This window comes from Jaculus jaculus, chromosome 8 (genome assembly GCF_020740685.1).
Source record: "Jaculus jaculus isolate mJacJac1 chromosome 8, mJacJac1.mat.Y.cur, whole genome shotgun sequence".
NCBI classification, from domain to species: domain Eukaryota; kingdom Metazoa; phylum Chordata; class Mammalia; order Rodentia; family Dipodidae; genus Jaculus; species Jaculus jaculus.
Window position 1 is genome coordinate 3849254 of NC_059109.1, and position 12867 is coordinate 3862120.

Consider the following 12867-nt stretch of genomic DNA (forward strand, 5'->3'; position numbering starts at 1 on the left):
CTGATAGAGTGAAAGCAGCCCTGTGCTTACCTTTCACAGGACCCATTCTCTTGGTGCTTGCTTTTGCTTCTGGTCTTGCCCACGGGCCTCAAGGATCCCGACTCCTCCTCTGCTCCCCCAGAGTTAGACTGCGAGCAGAGGCGAGGCCTGTGTCTCATCCCGACCACCTGACCACCTTCCTGCCCTGCCCGGTGTCACAGTGCGAGGTTTTGAGATGGTATTGCCTGTTGTCTGTCTGTCCTGGCCCCATGCTGAGCACCTTAAGGCATGTTTTTGAGCGCACAGTGCCTGTCCCCCTTGGCCTTTCTTCCCATCGCAGTCACCGCAGGCCAGCGTGGCCGTCTGCATCCTGCCAGGGGAGCCTCGTGCGCTCCCCACCTTGCACTGCGGCGCCCTGACGCGGCCCCTGCGTTTCAGCGTGGGTCTTGCACAGTCCGCTGCTCCCGTTGCAGCCCCCCAGAGAAGGTGCCATCGAGAACTCCCAACAGAGCTCCCTGCGAGTGGCAAGAGCGGGCGCACGCCCCAAATGCCAGCGCAGCACTTCTGCGGGCAGAGCAATCAGGCAGCACAAAGGCATTAAGCTGGCCCAGCTGTGGAGGAAGGCTTTGCTTTCAGTGGTGCTTACAGGCGGTGCCCACTAGGGGGAGCCAGAGCCCTTGCCAGAAGCGGCACAGGCCTCCTCTCTCTGCCGAGCAACTGGGTTCCTGTGATTGACTTGGAGAAATCTTGTCTTTCACCCTGTTTGGGGCACCCAGCCTTCCTTGATGGCGCTGAGGGAAGCTCGGGGTGCGTGCTTTGTCTCTTCCGTCTTCCTGGCCCTTGGCAGCTAACTGGTCAAGGCTGCCTCTGATCAGCACTGCATGCTGTCATAAATCGGCAGTCGTCCCAGGCCCCTGCTCCAGTTCCAACTCAGGAAAAGAGGCTCGTGGCTTCCTTCCAGCGTCTCTGCACCCTCTGTGAGAAGCTCTTAACTTTGTCCTTTCCGACATCTTTGGCCCGGGGAGGCCTCTGTTGTGTGTTTTGTTTTGTTCCTGTGTGTCCCAAGGTCGGTCTCTGCTGCAGGAGTGGCCTTCGCCTTGGCTGATCCCTGTGCCATGGCGGCACTGGGACATGGCTCGTCCCCGCGCTGCCAAGCCAGGAGTGGGGTTTATGGGGAAATCTGATCCAAAATTGCGTTGTTTGTTTTGAGGACACAAACCTGTTCTGAAATTGCTGCTGTTGGGATCCACCTGACTCAAGGGTCTGTGGGAATGACTGGTCTGCAGAGGTGCAGTGAATGCGGCAAGCAAAGGAGCGTGTTTTAACAGAGGCCATGGGCACCAAAGCACCAACATGTGAAGAGCATCTGCCCTTGCAGATTTCTGTGGGGCTCCTGATTGTTACGTCTTCACGTGTGCCCACGTGAACTCTTTCTGAACTCTTTCTACTTTTAAAAGAGAGGGAGGGAGGAAGAAAAGAAGGAAAGAAAAACTAAAAGCAGCCAGGCATGGTGGCATACACTTTTTTGTTTTTTGAGAATTAAAAAAAAAAATTTATTTATTTATTTGCAAGCACAGAGAGACAGAGAATGAACACTCCAGGGCCTCCTGCTATTGCAAACAAATTCCAGGCGTGTGTACCACTTTGTGCATCTGGTTTTACATGGCAAGCACTTTAACCACCGAGCCACCTCTCCAGCCCTAGAGATATTTTGTGAGGATAAAGAGAATATGGGCATGAGTGGCTTACACTTTTTAATCCCACTTGGAAAGCTGAGGTAGGATCATTGTGAGCTCCACAGTGAGGGCCATAGTGAGACCCTGCTCCAGCAGTATGGTAGTCACCTGTGAGCTGCTCCGACCCCAGCCCTCCCCTTCAGTAGGAAGCCTGACCGGTGCAGACCACACAGGTGGCAGAGTAAGTGCGGCTGCGGGGCCGGCGGCTGGTCCACAGCTGCCCAGCACTCAGCCTGCGCCTTTCCCACAGCAGTCTGCGTCTGCTCTGCTGGCCCAGGCCGCCTCTTCAGTGAGTTTATATGTGTGTGTGTGTGTGTGTGTGTCTGTGTGTGTGTATATATATATATAATTTTTATTTGCAAGCAGAGAGAGGTCGAGAGAACAGAAACAGTATGGGACCAGGGACTATAGCCACTGCAAACGAACTCCACACACATATGTGCATCTGGCTACGTGGATACTGGGGAATCAAACCTGGGTCCTTAGGCTTTACAGGCAAGCGCCTTAATCACTAAGCCATCTTTCCAGCCCCGACCCCCCCAAGCTTTTTGCTGTTGTTGTTTATTTTTATTTGAGAGCGATAGACAGACAGAAGGAGGCAGAGAGAGAGAGAGAGAGAGAATGGGCACGCCAGGGCTTCCAGCCACTGCAAATGAACTCCAGATGCATGCACCACCATGTGCCTCTGGCTTTACGTGGGTCCTTGGGAATTGAACCCTATGGTATGCCTATTTCTTTTCTCTCTCTCTCTCTGCCTCTTTCTCTGTCAAATAAATTAAAATATTTTTTAAGTAAGCTTGGACTGGACAGATGGGTCACTAGCTAAGGTGCTTGCCTGCAAAGCCTGACAACCCTAGTTCAGTTTCTCAGTACCCACATGAAGACTGATGCACTGCCGGGCGTGGTGGCGCATGCCTTTAATCCCAGCACTCGGGAGGCAGAGGTAGGAGGATCACCGTGAGTTCGAGGCCTCCTTGAGACTACATAGTGAATTCCAGGTCAGCCTGGGGCTAGAGTGAGACACTACCTCAAAAAAACAAAAATAAATAAATAAATACATATAAAAATAAAAAAGGAGCAGGGTGTGGTGGCGCACGCCTTTAATCCCAGCACTCGGGAGGCAGAGGTAGGAGGATCACCGTGAGTTCGAGGCCACCCTGAGACTCCATAGTGAATTCCAGGTCAGCCGGGGCTGGAGTGAGACCCTACCTCAAAAAAACAAAACAAACAAACAAAAAAGACTGATGCACAAAATGGCGCATGCATCTGGAGTTCCTATGCAGCAGCTGGAGGCCCTGTTGTGCCCTGTCTCTCTCTCTCCTTTCTGCCTGTCTCTCTTCTCACTGTCTCTATCTGCTTGCACATAAATATTTTTTTTTTAAATAAGTCTGCCAGTCCCTGCTCTAGGGCAGACAGCAGATAGATACTTTTAAGTGCACTTAAGTGGCTGGGTTTTCACGTCCTTGATAAAGCACACTTGATTCTGGAGGAGGAGGAGCTGTGTTGCTGTCTGGACCTCCTGGGCCCAGCAAGCCTCCTTCCTTAGCTTCTTGATAGCTGGGACTGCAGATGTGTGCAGGGACTACTTTCCCTGGCTGCGAGATAAGTTTGGTGGTGGTTTTTTTTTTTTCTGTTTGTTTTTTGTTTGTAGAGGTAGGGTTGCTCTAGGCCAGGCTGGCCTCAAACTCACAGTGTTCCTACCTCTGCCTCCCTGAGTGCTGGGTTAAAGACGGGCGCCCCCGCACCCACCGAGATGAGTCCTGAGCTTTTGCTCACGGGTGCGGTAGGCTGGCAGCGTGGCGCGGTGTTGAAGTGGAAAGGGGATGGGAGCTTTGCCCTCTGCTTTGCTCACTGCCTCTTCCGTAGCCGTGGCTTCAGAGCTCGCTCACAGTTCGATCTGTAGTTTTCCCTTTCCATAGTTGAGCACACATTCCTTCCTAGCAGTGCCATCATGTGGAGGGCGTGCTCCTCCAAGGCCCTTGGTCCAGGAGATGGCGGGGTGCTTACGATGTCCCTGCAGACATTAGGCTCCGCAGGTCCTGCGTGGGTCTTCTCCATCTGCTTAAAGACTGGAACTTGACTTCAGCTGCTCAGAGGGAATTCCTGATGTGATTCTTTGTATTTCCAAGGGTTAAAGTAAGGGGAACCCCGAAAGACCCTAGTCTATTGTAGAAAAGAGAGAAGGTGGAATATTCACGTAGTTTTCTTCTGCAGCGAGAACGCCCACCGCCTCCAGCGAAGCCGCCACCTGACGACGAGGAAGAGGAGCGCGGGGCCAAGAAGTGCCTTCTGGTGACAGCGCCTGAGGTACGGCGCCACCGTGGGCTGGTCCCTCACCCCCGAGAGGTGGTTGGAAAGCGTGCCAGGGCGTTCCTCTTCTTCCTCCTCCCTTCCAGCATTGCTGAAGACCAGACAACAAGACTGGTTGTTTTGTTTTATGTGAAAGGGAGGCTTTAGTTGAACAAAACCCACAAGTTCAAGGACGCCCTCGTAAGAGAGTTGGAGATAGTGGAGCTTCTGGTCTGGGCACACATTCTGCCTTCTTTCTTTCTTTCCATCTCCCACGTAACAGGGCTTCCTCCCCTCTCCCCACTCCGGGCTTGCAGCTCCTGTTGCTTGCCTCCAGGCGCTGGTGCGATGTTGACTGTGCACAGTCTGTCCCGCACACTTCACATAAGGAGTTTCCCCTCATTCCTTTCTCCAGCAGGAGAAACCTGCTGGTCTGGAGTACACTCAGTAAAGACTGCATCTCCACAAATGTGCCAGGCCGCCTCCTTAAATTAACAAGGACCTGAGCTGCCTAAAGATAGGGGTAAAATTCTGTTAAGAAATACCAGGATGGGCTAGAGGGAAGGTTTAGTGGTTAAAGTGCTTGCCTGCAAAGCCTGAGGACCCAGGTTCGATTCCCCAGTATCCACGTAAGCCAGATCACAAGGTGGTGCGTGTGTCTGGAATTCGTTTGCAGTGGCCCTGGTGCGCCCATTCTCTCTCAAATAAATAAAAATAATACATAAAAATTGAAAAAGAAGTACCAGGAAGCAAGGGCTTTTTTTTTCCTCCCAAGTCCACCTGAAGCACATATTTTTACAGGAACATGGTACCATGATGTGTCAAGGTGTTGGGAAGATATCTCCATAGGACTTCCACGGGCGGCGGCAGCGCTTGTGAGAGTCATTTTCCAGAGCATGCATCCCAAGAGCCTGCAGTTTTTTTTTTGTTGTTGTTTGTGTTTTGTGTTTCTTTTTTTAATTAATGAAAGGACAAGGAAGAGAGCAAGGGAGAGAGAGAGAATGAGAATTGGTGTGCCAGGGCCTCCAGCCACTGCAGACCACACCACCTAGTGGGCATGTGTGACCTTGCCCTTGCCTCACCTTTGTGTGTCTGGCTTATGTGGGATCTGGAGAGTCAAACATGGGTCCTTAAGCTTCGCAGGCAAGCGCCTTAACCACTAACCATCTCTCCAGCCCATTGTTTGCTTGTTTGTTTTTCAAGGTAGGGTCTCACTCTGTCCCAAGCTGACCTGGAATTCACTGTGTAGTCTCAGGCTGGTCTCAGACTCACAGCACTCCTCCTGCATCTGCCTCCTGAGTGCTGCGATTAAAGGTGTGTGCCACTACACCTGGCCCAAGAGCCTGGAATGCTAACCGTCAGCTCAGCACAGTGTGTTTGGAACACTGTGAGAGCCCAGAAGGTGCTTATTTGCCGGTTGTTATGGGTACTTAACCTAGAGAAGAAACAACCTGATGGTCTCTTCCTACACAGTCCAGGCAGGTTTTGTGCCTAAGCCATGGTCCAGGTGCAAAGATCTTCTCCAAAACTAGGATAGTTATTTTTTTCTAGATTCTTCACCATGTTTATTCTTAATGTCTTAAGGCATTAAAATTCCAGCCTTTATATTTCAAGAGACGCCAGAGTCATCAAACTGTGAGGCATCCTGTTTGGTCTTATTTGTGGTGCTGGGGACCGAATCCATCACCTGCCACGGGCCAGGAGGGCTCACCCAGTGAGCCGTACCCCCGACCACCCTGCCGGCTTTTATACTGACGGTCGTCAGGCTCCGTGTCTGCCTCCCAGTGCTGAGCTTTGTCAGGGCAGGACGACTCCAAGAAGCCTGTAAGGAGTTGGAGCCCCCAGGCTCTGGGAGAGCTCCTTGTACCGTGGCCCGCCATGGAGCCAGCGCGCACACACCGGTGTCTGTGTGGCAGTGGTGGCTTCAGTGTCCCTATGCTCACAGGGACAGAGCTCTTGGGGTGCTGTAGCTGCCGCCCTGACTCCCCCGGGAGCCACCCCGCACCCTACTGGACAGCTGTGGGTGTAGCCGCCTGCAGCTCTTGTCTCCACACATGAGGAAATAAATTTCTTCAGCTGTGGTTCATTGCCAGCTCTGCAGGAAAGGAGAAAAGAGATTAAGAACTAATTCAGAAAAGAGAAAAACCTTTCTGTTGAGAGTCAGTTATCCCCTATTCACTGTGACATGGTCGCCCCCGGGGAGCGAGCGCGGCTCGTCCTCAGCTCCTCAGGCGTGGTCAGGGCCAGCACTGGGAGAAAGAAACACCCTGCCTGTCATTCATCTTCTCTGTGCAGGCAGGGGCCTCCCATTAGGCACCCAGAGGTAGGCAAAGTGTTCCAAATTGGATGGGGAAAATGAGGCTAACCTGGTCCAGAGCCTGGGGAACAGATGAAAGGTGAGGACGCTGCTGTGAACTTTGACCTGGGCTACAGAGGAAAGGGTGGAACCAGGTGCGGCAGCTGTGACTGACGGCCGGGGCTCCTTCCAGCCTGGCGCTTCCTGGCTCTCTGCTCGCACTTGTCTTGTGCCAGGCCCCGCGGGCTTTGTTTCCCACTGGAAGTGCTCGCTCCTGTCCTGCCTCGGAAGAAAAGATTCCCTAGGCCAGGGATCCAGGCTGTCAGCTCCCTTTCAGAGAGAGCACGTGGGGCTGGGTGAGAGCTCTTGCGGAGGAAACATGGAGAGAGTGGGTAATCAGATTTCCAGGCCCCACCCAAGCCACCACTGATCACTGTGCCCGTGGCATTAAGTGGGCACAGTGTGAACTGCTTAATGGACCCTCTTTTTTTCCTTCATTGTGTTCCCATGACAAGGCGCCTGGCGGGAAGGGGAGCTCTGGAGGAGCGCCTCGTTCCGCCCCTGGTGAAGAGTTGTAGCTTGTTAACCCACAGGCACAGCTTCTCATTCAGGGTGGAGCACAGATCTGGACCACAGACCCGATGGTCTGCAGTGTGCTGTGCGCTGTGCATGTGTCTATGGGGGGAGGGGTGGTCAGTGTGTGCTAAGGAGTCAGGTTTGTGGGTTTCATGATCTGTTAGATGCAGTTGGGAATCCTGCCCACTCCCCCCTCCCCTTTGTTCCTGATGTGGTGTCAATCTGAACAAATGCTCAGGAGCACTTGTGCCTCACCCAGTTCCAGGAGCTGGCATGTGCGTGGTCTTATTTTGCCTTTGGGCACCTTGGTGTCTTAGTGTGGGTGAGAATCAGTGCCCTCCAAAGTGAGGGTTTCCAAGCAGCCCCCACCACCGTCCCCGTGTGCACTCTGGTGCCAAGACTAGCTGTGTCCAGAGACCCTCCTCTGACCAAGGCCTGGCAGCCGCAGGGCAGGATCCTTCTCTGCCCTGTTCTTGCGTGGCTGACGCTTGCTGTCACTGGGCCCTTAGCCCGCGGAGCTGCCTTTCCCCACGGGCATGCGCGCTGCTAGCTAAGGGCCTGCTGTAACTGCGCTGGGAAGCCATCTTCAAGGTCTCCTTTCCTGAGCACCAGAAGTTTGGCTCCGTTTTGAAAAAGGAAGGATGCCACCCTCCAGGTGGTATGTGTGCATGTCGGGAAAGAGGCTCACAGTTGGCGTGGAAATTATTGCTATCTACAGAAAAGTGATTATGCAGAACACTGAGGGGCAATGGAAGGACGTGTCTCGGAGCTTGCCTTTTTTTTTTTTTTTTTTTTTTTTTTTTGGTTTTTCGAGGTAGGGTCTCACTGTAGCCCAGGCTGACCTGGAATTCACTATGTAGTCTCAGGGTGGCCTCAAATTTACGGTGATCTTCCGACACCTGCCTCCCAAGTACTGAGATTCAAGGCATGCACCAGCACACCTGGATTTTTTTTTTTTTTTTTTTTTGAGGTAGGGTCTCACTCTGGTCCAGGCTGACCTGGAATTAACTATGTAGTCTCAGGGTGGCCTTGAACTCTCGGTGATCCTTCTACTTCTGCCTCCTGAGAGCTGGGATTAAAGGCGTTTACTGTCACGCATGGCTTTTTTTGTTTCATTTTTGTTTTTCGAGATAGAGTCTCACTCTAGCTCAGGCTGACCTGGAATTCACTAGGTGGTCTCAGGGTAGCCTCGAGCTCACGGCGATCCTCTCACCTCTGCCTCCCGAGTGCTGGGATTAATAGCATGTGCCACCAGGCCTGGCTTTTTTTTTTCTTTTAAAGGTATACTTTGAAGCAAGGAAAGAGGACCATTCTAGTCCAAGACCATGTAGATTTACATATAGGTATTGTTTAGTCTTTCCTATTACTACTCTCCTGCGGTACTAGCCACGTCTCGCGTGAGCTAGCAGTCCACTCAGCAGTGGGCGGCTAGTCAGGAGTGGTGCCCCTGCTGACCCCCACCCCAGCCCACCTCTGAAAAGCTCCAGTACTTCCAGTCACCGCCCTGCTGAGTGCTGAGCTCCCAGCTCTCTCCGTGTCCAACGGTTCCGGGCCTTTCTCTGTCCTAGAACGTGGCTGTGAGGCCCAGGATCCCGGGCAGGGCCGCGCGGGAAGATGACGAGCACCCGTATGAGCTGCTGCTGACGGCCGAGACCAAGAGGCCCGCGCCCGGGGGCGAATGGACGGAAGGTACGCCCACCCTGCTCGCCCAGCACGAACAACTCAGAAGGATTTAGAAGCTTTTGCTGGGGTGGGAGGGGACAGCGCAGTCACTCACTGCTGCTTGGATTGAGCAGCCGGGCTGCGGTGGTCCGTGGCTGTGAGCACGTTACCGTGTGGCACGGTCCACACCCGAACTCTGTGCTCTGGGGAGGAGGGCTGCTTCCCTCCTGCACGTGTGGCAGGAGACGTGTGTCAAGCACCCACCTGAGTGACAGCCTCGGGGAAGCGACAGCGTGTGCTGTGGCGCAGACTTACGGGAGCCTGTCGCCAGGCCCTGTGCGTCCAGGCTGATGCGTGGACTCTGCTTTTGAGCCCTGACCTCAGCGTGGTCCCCCAGCCAGGCTGTGAATGGAGTGTTCTGTTGCCTTGGCCTACTTCGCTGCTGCACACCCAGTCTCTGTGAGGGAGCTCGGGCTGCAGGCCGCACTTGGGGCCGCTGCGGGATCTGCGCAGAGCTCTGCCCTGGCTGCCCCGGCTCTCAGGTGTGAGGTCCCCTGCACACAGACTGTGTCTCCTTTCAGTCCTTTTAGGTCCCGTGAGGTGTATTTATCTTGCTGCTCTCTGCCAGGCCAGGGCCAGGGTGGCCAAGAGGGTGTGCCTTTGGGTATGGCATTGTAGAGGGCCTCTGGTGGTTTTCTCACCTGTCATGAGGGAATTCTACTGGTTTTCATAGTAGTTCTTTTTCATCTAACGGTTTTCATTGAGAACTTTCGTTTGTTTTCGAGGTAGGGTCTTACTCTAGCTCCAACTGACTTGTAACTCACAGTAATTCTCCTACCTAAGTGCAGGATTGAAGGTGTGCACCACCATGCCTGGCCGAATCTAAGATTTTTGGCTTTGGAGACATTGGGTTCATCCTTTCTTTCTCAGTGGATAAAGTCCACAGGTTTGCTTCCTGCGCTTTCATCTAGTGACGCTGCAGCTCTGAGCTCTGCACTGCAGTCAGTGGTCCAGTTTGAGTCCATGTTGGGATGCGGCTCTTCAGGAGTCTCTGCCCCTTCCCCCGTGGAATTGCCTTTGTAACTGTGACTCTTCCAGAACTGTCATAGGGCTTGCGGTTCTTTCATCCACACGAGCTCAGGGTGGGCTTGTGTGTGGGACTCACTGAGGCCCCGTAGCAGCAGGAGAAGCAGCATCTTTGCTGTGTGAAGTCACTGGGTCCACTCCTATAGGTTACACTGCTTCCAGCAGTTAGAGAGGGTGAAGAAGTGACATTCTCCAGTGCCTTAAAACAAAATCACATGAGCCTGGCCTTGTGGCTCACATTGTAACCTCTGCTTTTGGAAGGCTTGCTATGGAGTTTGAGGCCTGCCCGAGTTACAGAGTAAGACTCTTTCTCAAAAAAAGTCACGGAGCTGGTCGTGGTGGCACACACCTTTAATCCCAGCACTCGGAGGCAGAGGTAGGAGGATCACTGTGAATTCAAGGCCACCCTGAGACTACATAGTGGATTCCAGGTCAGCCTGGGCTAGAGTGGGACCCTACCTCCAAAAAACAAAAAACAAACAAAATCATGGCAGTAAGAGCTGTACCTGGCTGCTTGAACTCTTACCCTGAAGATATGTGTGGTGGTTTAATTCAGGTGTCCCCCATAAACTTAGGTATTCTCCCCAGCTGATGGCAATTGGAAATTAAAGCCTCCTGGATACAGTGTATTGTTGGGCAGGCTTATGGGTATCATAGCCAGTTGCCCCATGCCAGTGGTTGGCATACTCTCCTGTTGCTATTGTCCACCTTATGTTGGCCAGTGGGTGATGTCCACCCTCTGCTCATGCCACCGTTTTCCTCTGCCGTGATGGAGTTTCCCCTCAAGTCTGTAAGCTAAAATAAACCCTTTTTATCCCCTACCCCCCAAAAAAAGTCCTGGAAGTCAAGCTTAACTTAGCCCTGTGCTTACAGTTGCTTTTTTGTGGAGGAAGCAGCTTAGCATCAGGGAAGTCGAGGCTCTGTCCTTCCACAATCTGGGATCAGCACGAATGGCCAGCTCACTTCTGGAGGGAGGGGAAGATTAGACCAGCTCCTGAGTAGGGCTGGCCGGGTGAGGATCCTCTGCCCCAAGGTCAAGATACCTCAAGGCTCAAGGGGCCAGGGGAGGAGGGCCTGCAACCTCACGTCAGCTCCTCCAGCTCCTTTGTGCCCTGCCACACTGGGCTGTTGAGCGTGGGGATATGGGGAATGGGTTCGTTTGAATGCTAGCTTGTGAGGCACCACTTGGATCACTGCAGCTTTAGACACAGGGTTGAGACATTTGCTATGAATATAGGCCTGCCCATTTCACAGAAGCCCTGCCTGTTCCGTCAGTGGGCAGAAACCGCTGGCCTGGGAGCTCCTGGCAGGGTTGGTAGATGTGAGGTAGTCAGCAGACCACGGCCTGCCCATGCTGAGTCCTGTTTGTTTTACCATGAATGTCACCATTAAATGTGGCCTTCATGACTGGACCATCTCTCTAGCCTTGGAGTACTAAAAAAAAAATTTTTTTTTTATTTGCAAGTAGTGAGACACACATAGGGAAAGAAAGAGGAGAAAAAAAAATAAATGGATGTGCCAGGGCCTCTAGCTGCTGTAAATGAACTCCATATGCATGCGCCACTTTGTGTAATAAGCTCTACATAGGTTCTGAGAAATCAAACAGGTCGTCAGTCTTTGCAGGCAAGCTGAGCCATCTCTGTAGTCTGCGTGAAAGAACGGTGCCGGGAACACGGAAGTACAGACCCAGTGACAGTGACACGCAGTGACAAGAATCCATGGCAAGAAATCCTGTGTGGTTGTGCGCAGTGGCCACCCGCCCCGGGGGATGTTTAGAGTGGTTGCGGAGAGTTTGGATTTGTGCCTGGCACATTGTGCCCGGCGAGCAGGAATGCGGAGCCTCCAGCAACTGTGGGGGCAGGCTTACATCTGGAGAATTTCCACCCAGAAATGCCATTTGTGCCCTTAGAAGTGGAGAACCCCAGCATTTATAGAAAGCTGTAGCAAGTGTGTGTCCCCAAAAGGCACCAGGCCCAGATGGTGTTATGATAGTTTTAGCCAAGTTGGGATTCCTCTGCGGTTTAGCATGTCCCAAGTACAGAAAACATCTTCTGAGTCATTACCGATCCAGGGCCAGCAGCATGCGCTGTATCTTGTGTTGAGTACACACATCCAGTTACTTCCCACTAGCGTCTGACCCTGTGCGCTGGCCGCTCAGACAACCTTCCTGGTTTGGTCGCAAATGGGAGAGTAGTCAGAAGGTCTGAAAGTCCCGCTGCCGTCGGCCCTGCTCCAGTACCACCCAGTGCACGTGAATGGCACCAGACAGTTCATTGGCCGTCTCTGAACACGGAGATGTAAAACTTGGGAGAGTTGTTGATGCCATCAAGTCCATGTTCCTGAGAACTGTGCATTGCTTACCCCCCCCACCCCTCCGTGCACTGAAGGAAAAAGACGTCATCCTCTGGAAGGAGCCCGGCTGCTTCTTTGCTCCCACACCCACAGCCTGCAGTGGGGCCAGTCCTTAACCGTTGGGGAATTGTGGTGGACGCGTCTGGTCTTTCTCTTTGCCAGCTCAGCGCTGCGTGTGAGCCCCAGCTCTGCCGTGGGTGGAGTGCAGCCTCAGGAAGAGGAGGACGTAGAGCCTTATTCAGTCCTCTGTGTTTGTTTGAAGGCCCGGGCTGGCCCTCTGTGACAGAAGGCAAGGAGTGCGTTAGGGTTGCCTTGTGGATGAGACAGCTGGGCTGTCACGGCAGCCTCCCGAGACGTGGTGTCCCCGCCCCCTCGCGTCAGGAGTGCCTCTGCCCAAGCCTGGCCGTGAGGGCCCTCCTCACGCCCCCACTGCGGAACCGGCCCCAGCGCTGTGAGCTGTGTCTGTTTTCTTCCACCACGTGTACTGACAGCCATTCACATAATGAGCATTGTGATTCATGTGCATAACAGTCGGAAAGGACAGAGTGCGTGAAAATCATAGGAAGCAGTGAAAAAATAATCTTAGTGCTCAAAGGAGGGATAAATAAAGTCAGCACAAGAGATCAGAGATGGCCAGGCAAGGTGCCGCACACCTTTGGTCCCAGCAGTGACAGTAGGAGGCAAGAGGATAGTTGTGAGTTCAAGACCAGCCTGAGCAAAAGCGAGACCCTACCTCGGGGGGGGGGGGGGGAGAAACATTATATATATATGTGCATGCTTTACAAGGAGAGTGGCCTAGCCACACCCTAAAACGGAGAATTAAACTTGATAGGTAAAACTGCGGAGAGGGTTCCCGCAGGGGCGGGGCGCACGGAAGGGTGCACGGGGAGG

The 12867-nt window shown here is 53.2% G+C and overlaps 1 protein-coding gene across 6 annotated transcripts in view; it reads left to right on the top strand.

The window, feature by feature from the left end:
* Positions 1-12867, top strand: part of Anks1a (ankyrin repeat and sterile alpha motif domain containing 1A) — a 154143-nt gene that overhangs the window by 69954 nt on the left and 71322 nt on the right. For all 6 annotated transcript variants that reach the window (XM_012947449.2, XM_012947451.2, XM_045155697.1 and 3 more), the window contains 2 exons: positions 3930-4022; positions 8445-8565. In XM_012947449.2, coding sequence (XP_012802903.2) covers positions 3930-4022; positions 8445-8565 — 214 coding nt within the window. The remainder of the gene's footprint in view (positions 1-3929; positions 4023-8444; positions 8566-12867) is intronic.